Source organism: Trichosurus vulpecula, chromosome 1 (assembly GCF_011100635.1).
Source record: "Trichosurus vulpecula isolate mTriVul1 chromosome 1, mTriVul1.pri, whole genome shotgun sequence".
Lineage (NCBI taxonomy): Eukaryota > Metazoa > Chordata > Mammalia > Diprotodontia > Phalangeridae > Trichosurus > Trichosurus vulpecula.
Genome location: NC_050573.1, coordinates 91897119 through 91919404, shown reverse-complemented (window position 1 = coordinate 91919404; position 22286 = coordinate 91897119). Strand labels below are relative to the sequence as shown.

General features: G+C 38.2%; 1 protein-coding gene across 2 annotated transcripts in view; it reads right to left on the bottom strand.

Moving 5' to 3' along the window:
* Positions 1–22286, bottom strand: part of TRAPPC9 (trafficking protein particle complex 9) — a 1018418-nt gene that overhangs the window by 731730 nt on the left and 264402 nt on the right. For both annotated transcript variants that reach the window (XM_036742028.1, XM_036742029.1), the window contains one exon: positions 10788–10940. In XM_036742028.1, coding sequence (XP_036597923.1) covers positions 10788–10940 — 153 coding nt within the window. The remainder of the gene's footprint in view (positions 1–10787; positions 10941–22286) is intronic.

Sequence of the window (22286 nt, the reverse complement as noted above, 5' to 3'; positions counted from 1 at the left end):
GTTTCCAAAATCAGTTCTTTCATCATTATCAAATTCACATAGTGCTTTATAAGTTGCAGTCTAAGGTTAAGAATAAGGAACTGGCTTTGAGCCAGAAAGGAAAGCAGAAGGGAATAAACATGTATTAAATACCTACTATGGGCTTGGCACTGTGCTTAGGGCTTTACAAGTATTATCTCATTTGAGCCTCACAACCTTATGAGATAGGTGTTATCATTATCCCCATCAGTTAAGGAAAGTAAGTCAGAGATTAAGTGATTTGCCCAGGGTGAGGAACCTTTGGCCTCTTGAGGCCGTATGTGGCCTTTTAGGTCCTCAGATGCAGTCTTTTGACCAAGTCCAAGTTTTACAGAACAAATCCTTTTATTAAGGGGATTTGTTCTATGAAGTTTGGATTCAGTCAAAGGGCTGCATTCGAGGACTTTGGGGGCCACATGTGGCCTCAAGGACACAGGTTCCTCACCCCAGACTTGCCCATCATCACAAAGTCAGAAGCATCTAAGGTTGGATTTGAATTCAGGCCTTTCTGACTCCAGGCCTAGGGATCCATCTGTTATGCCACCTAGCTGCCCAAAAAGGAATTTGCTTTCAAGTCTTGTCTCACACATATTTCCTGTGTGACCCTGGACAAATCTCTTAGCCTCTTGGCTTAAGATAATTCTTTAAGACTAATTGCAGTAAAGGTGCCAACCTGTATTTCTAAAGAAAGTTTCCCCACTTCAGAGTTCCACGTGTCTAAGAAATCACAGATCTAATCTCTATCCTTATATTTTGCAATTTGACTCAATAATTCTATTTTGCAATTTGGATTATAAAATCATATGAGAATAAGTATTTGGATATAACTATAGTTGGAATTGTGTGACTGAAAACATAAATGCTTTCACTGAAAACCTATTATTTCATTTTATGAAAACAAAAATGCAAGAAAGTAAAAGAGTCAGGCCAACTCTCAAGTATTAACTTTAGAAGACTTACTTCAGGGATTGGAGAGCAAGTATACAATATGACTGGGTCCCAGTTAAATAGCCTGTATAAGCTCTCCATACCACAGGGAGGTACCAGCAGACCATGTAGAGCAGTATACTGCAAGTATTCTTTTCCTCATTAGACAGACATAGTTTTCAATTCTCTCTGATGACAACCTAGCCCATTAGTTGCAGGATGAATCACTGGCTGAATTGGTGCAGCCAACTGAATTGCCAAAGAAACATTTGGCTTTCAATAACTAGAATATTGAGATTTAGGACCTGATGTGTTATAGCTAGCTGTGATTGCCTTTAAGTTGTTTCCAAGGTTCCAGGTGAATGACAAACACCTGAATTTGGATTCCAGCTCTCTGGGGTAGTTCCTGGAGTTATTTTTTCACCTGACTTAAAGCCAGAGATCTGAGTCAACTCTCACACCTGCAAAAGAAGCTCTGGCCTCAGGGTAGCCACACTTCCACAGACCATTAAACCAGTCAGTGCTGTCTGCAATTTAGCTGAACAGTCTTAGGGCTTTCTATGATCCTGATCTCCCACCCCACCACCACCACCATAACTCACAGCTTACAGCTGATAGTCTGGGGCTTTAGGAGCAGCTGACCTTTCTCCTAGCTAAATTGGCCTTCTGATAAATTATCATTTGTGACTCAGGAGTCTTGGAGGTGGCTTGGCCTAAATACAACACCCAGCAAAGCCTTATAGTGAATCATTAACTTTCCTTTCCTTTGCAATACAAGGAAGTAGAGCCAAATAAACTACTGGGCACAACACAAACTCAATGAGTAATCTGACAGGAAAGTAAAAACCAAAACAAACACTTGCAAGAGTCATATAAAGTAGAAGGTGCTATAACTTCAAGGCAATAACTGACTTCATGAGGAAACAACATGTAAAAGCAGAATAAAAGGAATCTCAAATCAAAGGACCTGGGTCCAAATTTCACCTCTGAGACTTAAAGGAAACCCAAATTTCCCTGGTTTCTATTTCCTCATCTGTAAAAGATGGTAGAATCAGTAAATAATAGGATTACATTCACTTCAAATCCCTTCCACATCGAGGATTTAATAAATGTTTGTTAACTGAATGAGTTAACTCTATTATCTACTATTAACTTTTTTTAAACTACTAGAGACCTTATATATGAAAATGGGGCTACAAATTAAAAAATGAAAACCAAACTGGCATTTGCCCACAGAGATCTCACAACCCACAGGAGGGGAGGTGTCAGAGGGAAGAGAAATATGTTTAAATATCTCTTACTTTTAAACTGAAATTTCATATTTAATTATCAGGTGATCTCGTTTAAAAAATCAAGGACTAAACAAAAAATCAAATTAACATAAGTTTTGGAAAGAAAACCAGAAGCAAGTAAAACTGTCCTTCAAACATCAAGACAAAGAAGATACCTGGTAAATTTTATCCTTGTGTCCTAATACCTAAACTTATCAAAACACTAATTGTCACATTTTAGAAAGCCATCATGTTAAGCCATTTTCCATGTACAAAGAAAGCCCTTGTGTATAGCAGAAGCCTGTCTTGTAAAATTAGACAATATCATTATGAAATTCCATAGTTCTAGGAAAAGCCATTTCTCCATTCTATTCAGTCAACAAGCATTAGCAACAAATATCATGTTTAAAAGTTATTACTAAAAGATTTGAAATTTTCAAACAGAAGTTCCACAAAACTAGATTTCTAGGTAAGGCTACTAAATTGCTGGGAAAAGATCTGCAATTTTTTCATCAAAATGTGACTCTCACAGAATCATAGAAGCTGGAAGAGAGCCATTTACTACAACCTATACCACCCCCAACTTCTAAATCCGTTCTGAAACATATCCAACAAGCAGTCACCGGATCTTTGCTTAAGGACCTCCAGTGATGGAAAAACCAGTGACTCCCAAGGCAGCCTTTTTTTGTTTGTTTTTTCTAATTATTAGGAAGTTTTTCCAGACATCAAGCTAAAATTGCCTCTTTGAGATTTCTACCCATTGTTTCTAGTTTTCCCTTCTTGGGACAAATAAAACAAGCCTAATCCCTCTCTCACAAGGAAGCCCTTACTATAATACAATAATCATGTTCCTCTGAGTCTTCTTTTCTCCAGGGTAAACATCCAGTTTCTGTAAATGATCCTTAAACAGCATAAACTAAAGACTCTTCCCCATCTACATTGTTATCCTGCAGATAAATACAGCTTCTCAAGGTCCTTCCTAAAATCTCCATGGCCAGAACTGAATACAATACCCTAGACAAGGTCTAATAAGCTCAGTATATAGCAGAGATGACATCTCCTTTATTTTTGAATCTATGTTAAGTCACACTGAGCTTCTAACACAGTGGATAAAACACTGGAATCCATAAAACTTAAGTTCAAATTTGACCTCATATTTACTAGCTTTGTGACCCTGAGCAAGTCACAACTTGTGTTTGTCTCATATTCCTCAGCTGTAACATGAGGAAAATAATAGCACCTACCTCCCAGGGTTGTTGTGACAATTAAATGACATAGTATTTGTAAAAGTGCTTAGCACAGTACATGGCACATGGTAGGTATTATATAAATGTTTATTCCATTCCCCTGTCTACCAAAGTCCCCAGACGTTTTTCAGAAAAGATGACCGTCTAAAAATGCCTCCATCTTATACTTGTGTAGTTGATTTTTAAACCCATTAGCAAACTTTATTAAATTTTGTTTTATCAGATCCAGCCCAATGTTCTAACCTGCTAAGATATCTTTGAATGCTGACTAACATTCAATAGGTTAATTATCTCTCCTAACGTTATAGCATCTGCAAATTTGGTAAGAATTCCATCTAAGCTTTTATTGAACTCATTGATGAAAATAATAAACAGCACAAGGCCAAACACTGATCATGGAGGATATTCACTGGAAACATCCTTCCAAGAAACATTAAACAACTAATAATTACTCTTTGGGTCTAGTCATTTTGTGAGTTCCAGATGCATCTAGCTGTATTACTGTCAAATCACTCCATCTTTTCCACAAGAAGAGCATAAGAAACATGGAGACTTCATCAAATGCATTCCTAAAATCTATCTAAACTAAATCTAAATAATTCCCCTAATCTACTTTACTAATACAGCCAAAAAAAGGAAATAAGGTTAGCCTGGCATGACATGTTCCTGATGAAGCCATGCTGGTTCTCTGTGATCACCACTTTCTTATCCAATAACCATCTTGTTCTCAACATTCTAAAATGTTGTGGAGATTGGGAGCCAAGCTCACTGTCATATGTTGTGCAGGTTCCATTCTCTTCCCCACTTTGAAATGGTACAATATTTGCCCATGTCCAATCCTATACTGCCTCTTCTGTTTTCTATAATCTAAGATTAGGAACAGGAGATCTTTAATCGTATCTGCTAGTTAATTCATTATGCAAGGATGCTTTCCCTTTTTGGTGGGTAAGATGACTTGAACTTATTGAGAAGAGCTAGGGATCTCTTTATTTCTCCTCACTTGTCTTGACATCAGCCACTTTTGTGTTTTCCTTTCCAAGTCAAAGGTCACTCTTCTTGGCAGAGGAAATACAATGAAAAAAGAACTGAGCAGCTTCTCTGTGGTCAGTTATCACTGAGCAATCCACCACAAGTTCCATTCTGTTTCTCCTCCTCCTCTTCTCTCTAATATAGCTCAGAAAACTCTTTTTCTTGATCTTATCTATCCTCAGCAGGCTAAGCTCATTCTGAGCTGTCACTATTCTTACAATATCATGCCCTATGTTTCTATTAGTCCTTTATTCCTTCCCCTCTCTTCCATGTCTTTTCAAGATCTAAACTGGTTGGTGAGTTGGGTTGCACCACCCTCAAACTATTCAGAAAATTCCCTGTCTTCTGTTTCACCAGAATTGTCCCTCTTTTCATCATAATTTCCTTTGTCAGAGCTTTCCATCCCTCCTTTAAATGACCATTTTTAATGATGATGATGACAATAGAAATACACACACATATGTATATATATATATATAAATGTATATATATATATATGAAATTATACCTGAGCCTAAGAAAAACCCTGTGAAGTAGATAGTTACATGTATCATTATCCCTATTTTACAGATAAGGAGACTGAGATAAGTAAAGTGACTTAATCACAGTCACACTCAATGGCATAGCAAAGTATTAATGAGAGCATCTCCCTTGGGAACAATAACACATTGACTAGAAAACAAATGATTCTCCATCAACAAAAAGAGTTTTTTTAAGGAATTGGTATGGTACAATCCAGCCAGTCACTGGGGGCCTGCTTGCATGAAGGGAACATATGGTGGAGGCTTCTCCTTTATCAGATTTATTTTATGTGGAACAAGTCTTTGTAGAACTTGGCCAAACTATAATATCAATCTTCATATGAATATATCCTATTATGCCTGGAATGGCCTTCTTCCCATATCCCCATCTTGGCCTGCTGACATCTTGTCCATCCGTCAAGCTCCAGCTACAATGCCATCTCCATCATGAAGGCTACTCTGCTTCCCCAAGTATGTGGGTCCTTTCTCATCTAAAAGTATCTTATGTTCCTCTTATGTATTTATCATATTCTAATTTGTGCTGCATTTATCACTATTCCTATCCTATTTCTCTCTCTAGATAGTAAGTTCCTCAAAGCTAAAAGACATGCCTCATTTACCTTTGTATACACCACTGCCCAGCCCAATACAGTACATATATTAAATACTAATAACTATTTTTCAATAAAGATTTGCTATTGAACAACTGACCTAACCTTGGGCAATTCTATATTTATATCCTGCATCACAAATTTTGTTAGATGATGATAAAACAGTGCTGAAAGAAACTTGAGAAATCATCTAGTCCTACTCCTTCACTGTACAGAAGAAACTGAGGCCCAGAGAGAGAAAGTGACTTAGTATCACACAGATAATAAATGACAGATCTGGGATCTAACCCTAAATCTTTTGACTACAAACTCTCTATTCTTTATTCTATGTGATGCTACCTTTCAAAACTGACCTAAACCCTCAAAGTTCACCCAAAAGGCCTAACTAAACTAATGTACATCTTTGTTGATCCACTATCAGTGGAGGATATATATTTTGATTATATATGTGCTTCTGATGCCAGAAACTTGAGGCATGGAATACTTTTCACCTATAAGCTGTTTGATAGCCATCATCATAAAGTTATTCAGTGCCCTGTATTTTAGGAGATATAAGAAGAGATATGGTTCTTGGGCTGATAAACCCAGTTCCAGACTGCTCCCCCAAAATCCACAATTCAATTGGCATGTAGCCACTAACATGGTAAAATATCGTCTGCAAGACAGAAAACAAACTAGTCAGCGAGTTCAGATTTCTGCCTCCCAGAATTCCAAACTGTATCCTGAAGTCTAAAAATATGACACAGATGGCCAGAATCAGAAGACAACATCACCTTTTCCTCCATTTCTCACATCCAAACCTTCACAGTGGGAAGACCATTTGTCAAGACCTACCACCTGGGAGAGCAACTAATCAAGCATTCCCAAGGCAGGTGTCAGTGCTATTTATTCCAAACACCCCCTCTATACATAACTTCCTCCCCCTTCCCCCAAACTCTTAGTAACCTTCTGTCTGCTGACACAAAACCTTATTCAAACATTGCATAGTAAAGGAGTTTACAAACATTGGGGGAGGGGAATCTTTTCAAATCCTTTTAGAAGGGTTGCTCAAGGTTCCAACATAATGTTGTTTCTTTGACAATCGTTCTAGGTTTTAATGTATTGAGCAAAAAAAAATTTTCCCCTAATTCTGTCAGAAATATTTAAGAACACTATTTGATCAATATTAAATGTGACATCTACAAAATTTGAAAGTCTTAGAAGTTATGTGATTTGTGGAATCCTAGAATCCCAAAAGAGGAAAGGATTAAAAGATAATCAAGTACATGATCCAAGGCTAAAGTATCAATTGTAGATATGATATCCCAAAAAGTGGTCATCCAGGTTCTAGATGACAGGGAATTCATACTATCACAAGAAAGCTTGTTTTATTTCTGAGAAGTTCTAATAGCTAGTGTTTTCATCTACTGAACTTTTTTTGGAAGACAAAAAGTATTTAACAAAAATGTTTTCACTTTTGCTTTATCTTTCAGGAAACAGAGGGCAATTCAAGATCTCTAGTTTTAGTAAATAACTCATTTCAGGTGCTAGGTGTTTCAACAATCCAGCTAGCAGCTGTTGTGGGGTTGAAAGGCCAACACAACCCCAACAACAAGCAGGCTACCAGCACGCAGCAAATGCACAGGTTCTTTTGATCTGCTTTAGTAAGGAAAGCAACGTTTAAGGGGTTGACAAGTTTACTTTAATCCAGCATACAGACAGCATTCACTTAGTTCAGGGGAAAAAGCCAGCACCTTGAACTTCAGAACAAAATACAAACAAATTACAAACAGACAGACCAAATACAGATTCATAGTTACCAACATCTAGGTTCAGCCTGGGAGCTCATGGAAGGGGCTGGCCCAGAGTCACTCACGCCATCAGTGCTGTGGGTAAGAGCTCCAAAGAATAGAAAGCCAACCCCTAGTTTTATATCTTTTTCAGCATCAGGGGTGAGTCACACATGCAACTCACCCATGTGACCTAGAATCGTCACAAAGAGGCGACTTAAACCCATGTGGTCTAAAAGCCTCTGATGTCCCAAACATATCACTCAAACTCATGTGTAAACTAGGCCCTCCCCTAAGTTAGCCCCACTTTGGGCCCCACCTTAGTTACCAATCCACACCCACATAGGTTTTACACCTAATAGGGGTTTGGGCCTGGGGCTTAGCACCTAGTAAGGCTCAATGAAATACACTGAATTACTCAAAGGAAACAAAAGCCAACTAAGTGCTAAGATCCCATTTTCCTTACCAACACACTAGGTTAGCACTTACCAGGAATAAGATGGCTTTCTCCAACTATTTGTAAGGCTATTAGGTAGAAACTGGATTCAATTTTTGGTTCTATGTCCCAAAGTGCAAAACTAAGAGTAAAATTAGGAGTTTTAAAAAAAAAAAACTAGAAGTACCCTTCTACTAGGGTAGAAGTCGCAAAAAGGTAGATTTTGTCTTGATTCAAGGAAAAACTGCCTAATAATTAGGCCTGTCTAAACATGGAATAGGTTTCCTTATAAGGAATAAGGTCCCTCAAAGCTGAAAGTATTCAAGTAGAGCCTCCATGACCACTCACCAAGAACCCAGACAAGCATGGGCTTCAGTTAGGAGTTAGTCCAGATTCCTTCATCCCTTTGCAGGCTGTGCTCCTGACTCTCCCGGACTTTCTCTAAAATGACCCTAGGAAACTCTTCACCCTCAAAATTAACTCCATCCCAGAATTTCACAACGGGTGATACCCACCACTCCCACGCCTACTCCCTCTAATTGTCTGGTTCCTCCCAGAATCTCCCTTTTAAGAAGGCGGTCCAGGCCAGATATGTCTTTATTAGTCTCCAGGCTGCACTCCTGAATCTCTGGACTTTCTCTGCAATGTCCCCATGCCTGTTATCCCCAAGCCAGGCAGCTCCCTTTTATGTCCTCTTCTCCCACTGGAATGGAAGTTCCTTAAGAGCAGAGGCTGTATTACTATCTGTTTGTATTTGCATTCTCATACATCACTTAGAGAGGTACACACACACACACACACACACACACACACACACACACACTCTCATATACACACAACCAAGCTATATATAAGACAAATAGGAAATAATTAACAGATGGAAGGCACCAGAATTAAGAGAGGATAGAAAAGACTTACTGTAGAATGTGAGATTTTAATTAGAATTTGAAGCCAGGGAAGTCAGTAGGAAGAGACGAGGAAGGAAAGCATTCCAGGCATGGAGGACGAGAGAAAATGCCCAGAGCTGAGAGATGGAGTGTTGAATTCATGAAATAGCCAGGTGGCTGAAGAGTATGTGGTGGGGAATAAAGTGTAAGAAGACTGGAAAGATAAGAAGTGACTAGGTTATGAAGAGCTTTGTATGCCAAATAGAGGATTTTGCATTTGATCTTGAAGGTGATAGGGAGCCACTGGAGCTTACTGAGTAGGGGGGGGGAGATACTGCCAAATGTGGCAGCAGTGTGGCTGTCCACTTATCACCCTCAAAGGGAAAAATTATTTTGAGCTGGAGGGGATGTTAAAGATGACCTAATCCAATTCCCTCATTTTACAAAATTGAGGCCCAGAGAAGTAAAGTAATTAGCCAAAGAAAGTTGTATAGACAGAATTTAAACTTATATCCTCTTACTTAAATGTTTTTATTTAAAACATTTTTAATTGAATTTTTAAAAAAATCAAAACTTGGTGTTCTTTTTATAATACACTAAACAGACCAGAGTTTGAGTATGTCTCTATCACTTATTAGCCATATGACAGTGGACAATTTATTCTTCCTGAGCCTCAGTTTTGTCATCTTTACAATGGAAATGTTATAATCACAAATCACAGGATCACAGATTTAGGGCTTGAAGGATCTCAGAAATCATCTAGTTCAAGCTCCTCATTTCATACATGAGGAACCTGAGGCCTAGAAAGGATAAATGACTTGCCCAAGGTCATAAAGGTAGCATGCAGCAGAACTGGGATTCAAGCCCAGGTTTTCTGACTTCAGTATTCCATGCTAGCTTCACTTACCTACTTCACATAATACAATAAAGAAAGTGATTCACAATCCTTATTAATATGATTTATTATTACATAATTATTTTTATGTTGATGAACAACCTATAGAAATACAGGCATTCATTTTCCACTTTTTTTTTCCTATATGAATAGTCATACAAGCTCATCTGGCTGATTATGGACCAGTAATGATAACGGACTCAATGCACTCAGTAAAATGTCACCCCCCAGATGACAGGATCTAAAGAACCTCACCATCTTTACGGAATCCCTCTTTGCCTTAGACTCTATGCTGGCCCTTCTCCATGGTGAGCATACATTTCCCTGTCTTAATCTTTGCCTGATAATAATAATAATAATCAAATGGTCACTGAATAAAGTTATCTCTGCTGCTTCAACTTTAAAGGTATTTTGTATGATTTAGACATGTAGATAGACATGTAGAGTTCGTCCATAACTACATATTTCAGGGACAGACAATGTAAATAGACAATCAACTGGACTCTGGATTGACAGAAAGAAAAGGAAAACAGTCTGAAAAATGGGACAGTTCTTTTAATAACTCCAGGAGTCACTTTGGAACAAATGCCTGTTTTTTAACATCAGTATTCTAGTGATGATGTATGCCTCATCCAAAGGACAATGGAGAGCAACCTGGTAAGCTTGGTCAGGCTACAACAAACTATAAACCAGGAAGTATAGAGGAGCACTGAGGTGAAGGATATCAGAGAAATGTGAGACCAGAAGAGGAAAGAAAAAAAAAAGATGGTCTAGTTATACTGCAAGTCCAAGAAACTACTGGTAGACATCAGGAATATGCTCCTCTTAGTATCCATTTACTTTTTTTGAGGGGGAGAAGGCAGGGCAATTGGGGTTAAGTGACTTGCCCAAGGTCACAGAGCTAGTACATGTGTCAAGTGTCTGAGGCTGGATTTGAACTCAGGTCCTCCTGACTCCAGGGTCAGTGCTCTACTCACTGTGCCACCTAGCTGCCCCCTGGTATCCACTTACTATGAAAAGAATTGGAAGAAGGCCCTCTGCATACTAATTGACTCTCCTTCTGTGATAATTTCTGTCTTTACAGTGTCTGTCTATCATAGTGTCCAGCAATGCAACAGACTTCAGTAAATGATCATGAAATAACTGAATTAAATAAAATGGGAAAAGGAGACTTACCATCATTGAGATCTTGCAGGAGATTCTCCTGACAGGAGAAATCCAATTTTACTTTGATATTTACAGTGAATGTTGCTGTCTTTCCTGGTTGCAAGGGAAACTGAGCGAGTGTTTCTTCCAGTTTCCAACTCAAAAAGTCACCATACAGCTTTTCTAGAAAAGTAAAGTACACATGAAAATTTTAGGGAGAAAATGTGTCACTGTTTAACAATGACCAAGTAAAATGAAAGGTTATTTTATGCACAGGGAAGTCCAACTTAATTTAACAATCATTTATTAAGCATCATATATTTTCCAGGCACTATGATGGGCACTAGAGATACAGAGATGAAACATAACACAGACTCCCTGCCCTTAATGAACTTATGATAGTGAGGGAGGAATAGGAAGAAAAAATTAAAAAGCGATAGGTCCAAGTGCTTGGAAAAGTGAACAATACCCAAAAGAATTTAGGAGAGAACTAGGATCAATAAGGAAACATTAAAGAAAAGCAAACAAAAAAATCTAAGAAAAATATTTTTAATAAAAAGGGACATCAACAATGGAATGAACTACCTCTGCAATGTAATGAGTAATCCTTTGGAAGGGGAGAATGAAAGCTATTTAAAGTATTTGAAGGGCCATCAACTAGAACAGAGATTTTAATTTTTCTATTTGCACCCCAAGGTCAGAACTAGTAGCAATGGGTAAAAGTTGGAAAGAGGTAAATTTATGCTTGAGGAAGAAACTTCCTAACAAAAAGGGTCATTCAAAAGTGGAATGGACTGCTTGGGGAGAAAGTGGGTTCTTCCTCATTGGAGGTTTCCAAAAACGAGTGGTATAACTGACCCCTTGTTGGGTACATTTTTTAGAAGGGATTTTTGTAGGTCTAAACTAAATGGCCACTAAAGTCCCTTTTAATTCAAAAAATCTGATTCTATAATTTCATGCAAATATTGTGGAAGTAATTAATATTCTCACATGGAATTGTAGGAACAACATCAAAATCTCTTACAATTCTGAGATGCTATGATTCTTATGAGCTGCCTTGTTTGTAACTGGAAGTCTTCAAGCTTGAGATTTAGGCTTCGAGTAAGAAAAAGGTTTCAAACAAATACATACAAAATAGGAATGGTCTGCTTCTAGAAGTAATGAATTCTCCCTTGGTAGAGGTCTTCAAGCAGAGTCTGGGTGGTCACTTTCAATGTGTTGGCTACTTTACTCAAACTGTTTGTCTTTCCCTCTCTGCCTCTCTCTGTAATGAGGGATGCCTCTCTGGGAGGCAGAGGGGGAAAGAAAATGGGAAAGGATACATTGGGAAATGCAGGTGATAATAAAAAAAAGGTATAAACATTTTTACAATCAGGGCAGCATGTGAGTTGGGGTTTGAAGCATAACTGAGCTTCTAACTTTAGGATTCTGAGTCAATGAATAAAAAGAAGGTTATTTCATTCATTCATTTACTTAACAAAAATTTATGAAATACCTGCTATGTGCACAGCACTACACTAGGTGTTTTGGTAGATAAAACATGGTCCCACATACAAACAACCATGCAACAAACCATTCCATGAAAATCTAAGAAAAATACAAACGCAGTATTACTTGAGCTCCAAGAAGAGGAAGGTCTTAACCAAATAGGGAGATCTTACCATGGAACAGAAACACATGGAAGGAGGAGGTAAGTGGTAGAAGTAGAGGAGAGTGTTTCAAGCATAGGGAACAGTCTGATGAAGGAAATAGAGGCAGTAATCAATCAACAATTTCATACACACACACACATACACACATACATATGTGTATGTATACATGTTGTGTGCTACGGGCTGGGGTTACAAAGGAAAAAGTAAAAACAGCCCATTGTCTTCAAGAAGCTTACATTCCAACAAGGAACATAGCATGGACATGAATCAGTATAAAACAAGATACATATAGAGTACATACTAGATAACCTTAGAGGAGAAGATATTATGAGATGGGAGAAAGCGGAAAGGCTCCCTGCAGAAGCTGGCACTTGAGCTAAGTCTTGAAGGAAAGTAAGCAACCTAAGAGGTAGAGGTGAGAAAGGACAGCACTATCTTCAGTCAATCAGCAAGCAGTTATTAAGCACTTACTTTGTACTAGGCACTATGGGATATAAAGAAAGGTATATACACTGTAACTGTTCTAAAGGAGGTCACATTATGATGGGGAAAACATGTAAATAACTAAGAATATTCAAGATCTATACAGGAGGAAGGCAATCTCAGGTGGAAGATGATATTAGCTGATGGACCCAGGAAAGACCTACAGAAAGTGGGATCTGAGCTGAGTCTTAAAAGCAGCCAGCAGAGTTAACAGGTGAGGAAGAACATTCCAAGCATGAAGGACAACCAGGGTGAAGGCACAGATTTGGAAGACAGTACAGCAGCAGCAGCAGTGGTACACCCCACTCCAGGCACTGAGGCCTCTCAGGCTTTGGGGTCTGCAGAGCTGAGGAGGGAGTGGGGACACTCGCAACCCCAGAAGAGAGAAGGAAGTCTGCAGGATGGTCCTTTTACATTATGCAAGAACTAGTACAGCTGGATCACAGAGTCCATAGAAGGGACTAAGTATAAGAAGCCTAAAAAAGCATGAAAGGGTTTAGGTTGGCAAGAGCTTTCAATGCCAAACAAAGGACTTTATATTTGCTCTTAGAGGCAACAGAAATCGACTGGAGTTTACTGAACAAAGTAACATGTTCAGACTTGTGATTTAGGAAAATAACTTGCACCTAGCTGCATGGGAGAGACTGGAGTGAAGAAAAAAAAAATTCAAAAGCTATTCCAATAGTCTGAGCAAGAGATGATGAGAGCCAGACACGTAAACTGAGGGAAACAGAAGGAACTGAGGGAATCTGAAGGATGTGTGAGATGTTGTTGGTGATAAATAAATAAGACTTGGCAAACTAACTGGATAGGTGAAGGAGAATGAGGAGTTAAGGATGGTTTTGAGATTGCTAACCTGGGTGCTCAGAATGATGGTAATGCCCTCAATAGAAATGAGGAAGTCTAGAAGAGAAGTAGGTTTGGGGGAAAATAAATTAACTCTATTTTAACATGTTTAGTTTGAGATGTCTACAAGGCATTCCAATTTGAAATATCCAATAAGCAGATTGGGATACTGGACTAGAGATCAGGAGACTGTGTAGAGATATATGAACGAGGGCATCATCTGCACAGAGATGATAACTGAACCCATGTAAGCTGACATGGGCACCAAGAGAGTATAGGAAGGGAAGAGAAGTGGGCCAAGGACAGAAGCCTGTAGTCTACAAACTTTAGGGGGTGGGATATGGATAGATATCCAGTGAAGATGACTGATGAAAAGAAATAAGAGAGTAGTGAGAAAAGAGTAGAGAGTATCCCTGAGTAAAGAGTGGTCTGTAGTGTCAAATAAGGCAAAAAATATGAGACCTGAGAAGGGATTACCAGGTTTTGCAATTAAATGATCACTGGTAACTTTGGAGAAAGCAATGTCAGTTAACCAGGAAAGTAAGAATCCAGATAATGAAATATTCAGGAAGGACTTAAAGATGTAAAGGTACCAATTGTAGACAACTTTTTGCCAGCTTTGAAAAGGAGGAGAAACAGCATCAATTTGACATATAAATATTTGGTTATCAACTGCTAATACTGACAATACCTTAAGGAGATAGTTCAGTCCAGTAAAGGTTTTTTAAGGCTGGAAGAAGTGAAACAGTTAATAGGGAGGGACTAAAAAATAGAGGGGAAAGAATGAAATGGTTGTGAGCAAGATCCAGTAGAGAAAATGGAAGGGAATGGATACATGTAGAGAGGTTGGCCTTGATGAGGGGAAAGGCCACCTCTTCATATGTCTTGAGTAAAGGAGAGAATCCTAATATGACATTTTCCAATGCCTTATTCTAGTTACTCTGCTCTAAGCAAGCTCCAATTTGTCAGCTTCATCCAAACTGTGACACCAAGAACACGACACAACACTAAGTATGGTCTGGCTAGGACAGAACATAGTAGGACTATTTTTTCCAAAAATATGGAATATGAATATATATAAAACAAAGTTTGCGTTTCCTTTTTTTTCATCACCCTTATCACACTGCTAGCTTACATCAAGCCTGTTCACAAAGTCCTTATATCTGTTTCACGTGGACTTCAATTAAGCTAGGCCTCAATAATATTGCACTCAAGCAACTAATTTTTCAAATTCATATTTTTGTATGATAATGATTAATTAAAATTTATATAATGTGTTACACTTTAAAAAGTATTCTGCCCTAAATATATAAGCTCCTGGAGAATAAGGATTGTGTCATTTCTTGTACTTGTATCCACTGCACCTAGCACAGTGACTGGCACATAATAGGTGTTTGACAAATGCTTGTTGATCAATTACCCATCCACCATATAAGGTAAGTACAATGATTATTATACCTTTTTTGTAGGTGAAAAAACTGAGGCCTAGGGAGGCTGTGTGATTTTCCCAAGCTCACATTGCTAGCAATTGTTGGAGAAGATTCAAATCCAGGTCTCATAAGACCACCATTCTTTTGACTACACCTCTCTGGGTTCATACATGCAATTAACTGTGTTATACTTTATCATACACAGGTATTCTGTTTATCCCGTTACATTCTAAGCAAGTGGTAGAGGCTAAATTTTTTTCTATAATTATTTACCATAGGCACACAGCATCACTACTTCTTAGTGCCTCCAAAACTGTATACAAAATTCTATAGTGGGAACACTGGTCTTAGAGTCGAGGACCTTGGTTCAAATCCAAGCTCTACTAAATTATGCCTAATTATAGACGAATCACTTCATATATCTCAGATTATTCTATAAATGGAGAATGATAAAACTTGCATCATCCAGCTCTAAGAGTTAGAAGAATGATTTGTAAAACTTAAAGCACATTAGATATGGAAAGAATTATTATTCTCATATATTTGCTGATTTAACAGTAAAAGTTGTGAGCATGTAACATTACCTCTAATCTAATGAAATATAGCTTTTCCCTCTACGACCTAATCACCAAGCAAGTTAATGCAAGCTTGAGATAAATGGATGCCAGACTACATGAACTCAGAACATAAAAATGTTTGGACAATCATCCATGGGAGTTCTGCCTTCCCCAGAAACACTGGAAGTACATACTGAGTTTGGTTTTTCTAAACTACCTATCCATCTGTTAGGTTAATATTAGTCAAGCCTTATCATGAGGCACTGATGCCAAGAGCAACGGGCTTAAACCAGTGCACAGCAAAGGTCTCCTCTGACATAAGATTCTACCCACCGGGCTATTTCTGCTAACGCTGGCACTATGTGATTACCTGTACTTAATAAAAGGTATTGGGTCATTCTTGGATGGTTTTCCTAAATATACATCCCCATGGACAAACAAGAAGTTGGGGAATAGGGAGGGATGTTAAAGGAAAAAACAAAAATTTTGGGAATTTCTCCAGCTGCCATCAAGAAACACTGTATATGTCATCAAGTGAAAGGAGCTATTAACTATAGCAGGAAGGCAACAGACAAATGATTCAGGAAGACATGAGCTCTACCTCTAAAAACGTATGTGATTTTAAGAAAGTTACTTAACTCCTGTGGCCTCAGTTTTCCCATAAGTAAAACAAAGGGGTTGGATTTAATAGTAGCTGAGGTCCATTTCAAACTTGAAACAATTTGTATGAGTAAGAACCCACATTTGCAAAGTGTTTTGCAAACCTTAAACTGTTTTCCTCAAACTCCTGTTAGGTATTACAGGTATCATCCCTAGAGCCAGTTCAGTAATAGAGTGTTGCGCTGGAGTCAGGAAAACCTGAATTCAAATTTAGCCCCAGTTACTGACTAGTTTTATGACTCTGGGCAAGTCACTTAATCTCTGTTTGCCTCAGTTTCCTCAATTAGAAAATGGAGATAATAAGGGCACGTCCCTCCCAGGGCTGTTATGAGAACAAGATGTGGCAATATTTGTAAAGGGATTCGCACAGTGCCTGGCACCCAGGCACTTAATAAATTCTTATTTCCTTTCCACATGACAGAGGAGGAAGTTAAGGTACAGAGAGGTTAGATGACTTGTCTTTGTTAGAGGTAGATTTGAACCCACTTCTCCCCTGACCCCAAATCCAGGGGAGGATATTCAGTACATTACATTCCTTCCTAACCTATGTTCACAGGTAGCAAATTTTGCTACGTTTATTTTTTGATATGACACAGAACAATAAAAGTTACAATAATAATAATATCTACAATTTCCGTTCCCAATGTTACTATTCCAATTTTTTTAAAATTCTCTCAGGAGCACATCCTCTAGAATGCTCCAATGGCTATAAACTAGTTTACATTCTGCTTCAAGAAAAAGGAAAGGAAAACACCTGGTCTAGAACATATATATTCACTATGGTTGGTCTCTTTACTGATTTACCTTACTTTGATCTTCTCCTAGCCTTTGTAAAATTTAAGTCAGTTCAATTAAATCTAAAAAAAAATTAGGTGCCCACCATGTACAAAGCATTTATTTACAATAAACTCATGACTATAACGATTATAAGAGAACTGATATCCAGTGAAAGGAAAATTGAGTGCTAAACAGAAACATACTATAGGGAACATATTTTAGAATATCACTTTGCTTTGATAATTCTGTGAGTCATCTCACATGCTCCCTGAGATAATGGGGAGAACACCAGGTTGGCACATAAGGGGATGCAGGAGGTGGACAGGACTTAGGAATCACAATCTTAGGGGCAAGAAAGAATAAATTCTACTTAATTCAGCCAACATATCCTAACAATCTACTTAATGAAAGAAATCGAAAGGCACCTCTTCAACTACCAGATTTGTATCTTGTACAAATGAATGCCTCACTTAGCAAATCTGGGTCATTCTGAGTTCCGATGAGACACAATATAGAAATTAGAGGTAAAGGGTACTATAGAGGTCATGGAGTCCCAGAAGAGGAGGCTGAGGTCCCAAAATATTGAGTGATTTGCCCATCTTGCACAGCCTACTAAATGGGAGAGTTGGAATGTGAACCAGGTCCTTTGACCACCAAATCCAACATTCTTTGCTCTACAAAAGGATGTCTTAAAAGAAAAGAATCAACATCAAAGAGTATAATTTCAGCAATGTTCCTGTCTGTCTAAATTGTTTTTCATTTCAAAAAAAGAAGTATTTTAACTGTGAGATCAACTATATTTAAATGAACTATTAGATGTTCTCCAAGATTCACTAGTGCCTGCTACTACTTAATAATGCCCAAGGCTGAATCAATCTTAAACAAATAGATTCAGACAGCAGTTATTTTTTAATGAAGGATTGAAATGAAAAATATCAGCTATGTTTAGATTTGGCTGCCAGAGACACATACCAAGTAAGACACCACCTCTACAATTCCTTCCCAAAATATAAGCAAATCTAAATACATTTCAACTACAATTACATCATTACAACTACTTAAATACAAAATTAACAAAGAAATCAGTACATTAGGGCTGGCAGGGACCATAGAGATCACCTAATTCAACCCTCTAATTTTTTAGATGAGGAAACTGGGAATCAAAGTGTATCATGTTCCATTTTTGGAGTCACATTTTAGGAAGGATACTGAGAAGAAGGTGTCCAGGACAATGGAAGAGCTAGAGATGATACTATATGGTGATCAAAGGAAGTAAATGGGAGAGTTTAGCATGAGAAGAAAAGACTTAGGGGTACATGTGACAGTCAACTTTTTGAAAGTCTGTCACATGGAAAAATGATTTATTCAGATGTCTCCAAAGGATAGAACTAGGATAAATGGATGGAAATTGCCAAAATTAAGATTTCAGCTTAAAATAAGAAAAATCTTCCTAACAATTAGAGCTGTCTAAAAGTAGAATGGAAAAAGGAAAAGTAGGGTCTTTCTCATTGGTGATTTTCAACTAAAGACAGGATAGCCTCTCATGAGGGATCTCATCCTTCATTTAGGAGTTAGGCTAAATATCTTCCGAGGTCCTTTTCAACTTAGACTCTGTAAGAGGAGAAGTGACCTGCCCAAAATTATATACAAAAAGAACCTTCTAAATTACCACTATGGAAGTGTTTGGCTTTCACCTAAAAGGTTAAACCAAATGAATCGAAAGAAAGAATTACTACATGGTCAAGAGAAATAAATCACAGATTTACAGCTAGAAACGACCTTAGGGCTCACGGAATCCAACTCTCTCATTTTACATGTAGAAAAACTATGGTTTTCCCTTAGTCAAAATGTAGCACCAAAGTACTCATGCTTTGTCCCTGACAGACGTGCCTTTAAAAAAATGCTGGAAGAAAGGCCAGGTAAATGCAGAATTATGACCTTGCCTCTTTAGTTAAACCTTTGGGTCTGGATCAAATAAAGTTGTATACCAAGACAAAGGAGATCTTGGTAGTATCTCATTCTAAATTACATAATTATCTGTAACAGAGGGCTCCAAGGTCCACTCTGACACAGGGGTTGGGAGGAAGAGAAAGATTTAATGGGGGCATGTGGGACTCTGCCTGCTTTTATAAACAGGTTGCGCTGGCTATGACTAAAAAGCTATCGCCTTGTTCTTATCCTAAAGGGATTCTAGCCACTATACTCTGAGATTGAAGATAAGATGACAATGGTATCCCTGAAGAGATGGGTCTAAGAGAATAAGAATAAGCACCCTGTAGCTACCTGAGTTGACACTGCATGCTCAGCAGTGACTAAGGGAACAGCAGAACAAGATACTCAATAGCAGCAAAGCAGCTCACCAATGGAGACTACCTGTACTACAGATATTAGAAGATAAGTGGAGGCCAGAGAACACTGCTAAGTAAAAGTAGAATGAGAACAGCTTGATATCACTAAGAAGACATTTCAGTTCCATAGCATCAGAGGAGTGGCCTAACCTGGACCTTATTCCCTGACCCAGTACCAGGTACCTGGCACCCATTGATATGTATGCCCCTTTGTATGATTCCTACGTACACAGATCCCATTAGTGGTGTATTTATGAGAGAGTGTGATCTCAGCTTATGGTCTGTCGAAAGTTTTCTTACTATGCTATTTCATATTTTCACCTTTCCTATGACTGACTAGAGAAAAATATGTGGCAGCTCATGAGCTAGAGTTTTCAGTGGATGTGGTCCCACAGAGAACTTTGAACATGGAGTACCTATTTTGGCAGTCCAACCTGTGAGAGAGGGCAGTCTTGGGTATTACATAAAGATGAGACTGAAGGCCAAAGAGGTATGATATAAAGAAAATAAGAGGGTAATACATAATAGAGATCTGGAAATAGTATTCATAATTCTAGAAATTGTAATGGCCAGTATGCCTATCATCCTCACCTAATCTACAATTTACAATTAGTTGTGCATATAAAGCCCCATGGTATTAATTAAAGTGTATTTCATTTTGCCTGAAAATAATTTATTCTGCATTTTCAGCCACTCTCAAGCTATAAAAATATCCAAATTTAAACTATAAGTCCATTTTGGCCATGTCAACATGGGATCATTAAATGGACTATATTATAGAACATTTTTAATGTACATACAAAGAACTACTTGAAGATAACAGCAATACATATTTAGATTGTACTTTAAGGCTTACAAAGCATTTTCCCTACAATAATCCTATGACATAGCTCAGAGTACCATAAGATTTAGAACTTAAAGTGACCTTAGAGATAATTAGTAAAACCCCACTTCAGGGTTATACAGGTGCTAAACAGCACAGCTAGTATTTGAACCTAGATGCTTCAACTCCAGGCCTCTTTTATTCTAGACCACATAGAATTATTAATTCCATTTTGCAAAGGAAAGTACTGAGGTTCAGAAATTCAGTGACCTATGATTCAAATAGTAAAGGTTTAGTTCAATTAAATTAATATTTGTTAAGCAAATATATGTATACAGTACTATAGTGAGAACTCAAGATAAAAGATACAAATGAAATTGACCTTGTGCTTGAGGAGCTTCTATTCTATTTACCACATCAGTCTGTAATTGTAATCAGGGAAGGACTTTTTTACTATTTTCTCTTTTAGAGTGCTAAGGCAACCAAGTGCCTTTAATGAGTCTTGCCTTTGTTTGAATGGGGCAGGTAAGGTGGGACCTTTTTGTCTTTGGTTTTGGAGTGCCTCTCAGTACTAAGGAATCTTTGAATCCAGAGTCTCTGATGACCTGCTTATGTAAAGGAAAGGCCTGGTCCACATGAGTTTGAGTCACATGGTTGTGACACCCTTTGACACCCTGAAATGTGTATATAAGATCTGAGGTTGGCGTTTTGCCTTTGGGGGGGACACTCATTGAAAGGCTATTGGTGACGAGACTCTGAGTAGCTGTTGAAAGGCTCCCCGGCTTTGAAAAGCCCAGATGTTGGTGCTTCTCTAGTAACTATGTATTGTGATTTAGTCTGTTTATATTGTCTCTGTTTGTAATTTCTGTTTGTATTTGCTCTGAAGTTCAGGGTGCTAAATTTTTCCCCTGAACTAAGTGAATGATATATGTACATTTGATTAAAGTGAGATTGTAAACCCCTTAAAGTTGCTTTCCTTAGAAAAGCAGATCAAAGTACCTGTGCTAGGAGCCCTCCTGTGTGCTGGTGTTGTTAGTCTTTTACCCCCACAGCACCTTCTAGCAACATTGTTGCTACACAGTCATTTGAAACTGTTCTCTCCAAAGTTACAAATGATGACTTAAGTTTCAAGTCCCATGCCTCTTCTTCAATCCTCACATTTCTTGGCTTCTCTACACCATTTGACACTGTTAACTAATACCTCTGGATGCTGTCTTCTCCCTGGGTTTTAACGACACAGCTTTCTCCTGGATCTCTCCTTACCTCTCCCATTGTTTCTTCTCAGGATCTATGGATTCTTTTCTGTATCATCATCCATGTCCCACACCTATGCATGGGTATATCTCAAGACACTGTCATGGTCTCTCTTCTCTGCTTTTCCAACACCGTCTAAGCAATATCATCAGCTACCAGTTCAACCATCAGCTCTTCACATCTTTATATCCAACCTAGCCCCTCTCCCGAGCCCCAAGCGTTACACAATATTGGACATCTCTGAATGCATGTCTCATAGACATCTTAAATATGTCTAAAACAAAATTCCTTATCTTTTCACAAAAAAAAAATCCTCCCCTCCTCCTAACTTTCCTATTTCCATTAAGGATCCTTCCAGTCACCCAGGTCTGCAACCTCAGAATCATCCTCAAGTCTTACCTTTCTCTCATCCCTCATATCCAAACAGTTTCTAATTCTTGTTGATTCTGCCTCCATAATATGTCTTGCATCAATCTCCTTCTCACCACTCACAAAGCTATCACTCTGGTGCTTTCATTTCACCTGGACTACTACAAGAGCCTTCTAAGTGATCTCCATACATCTAGTCACTCAACTCTCCAACTGCTACTAAATTGATATTTCTAAAGCATGAGTCTGACCATATACTTCCCTGATGAAGAAGATTCAGACTTTCTCTTGTTCTAGGGCAAGAGTTCTTAACCTTTTTGTGTCATGAGA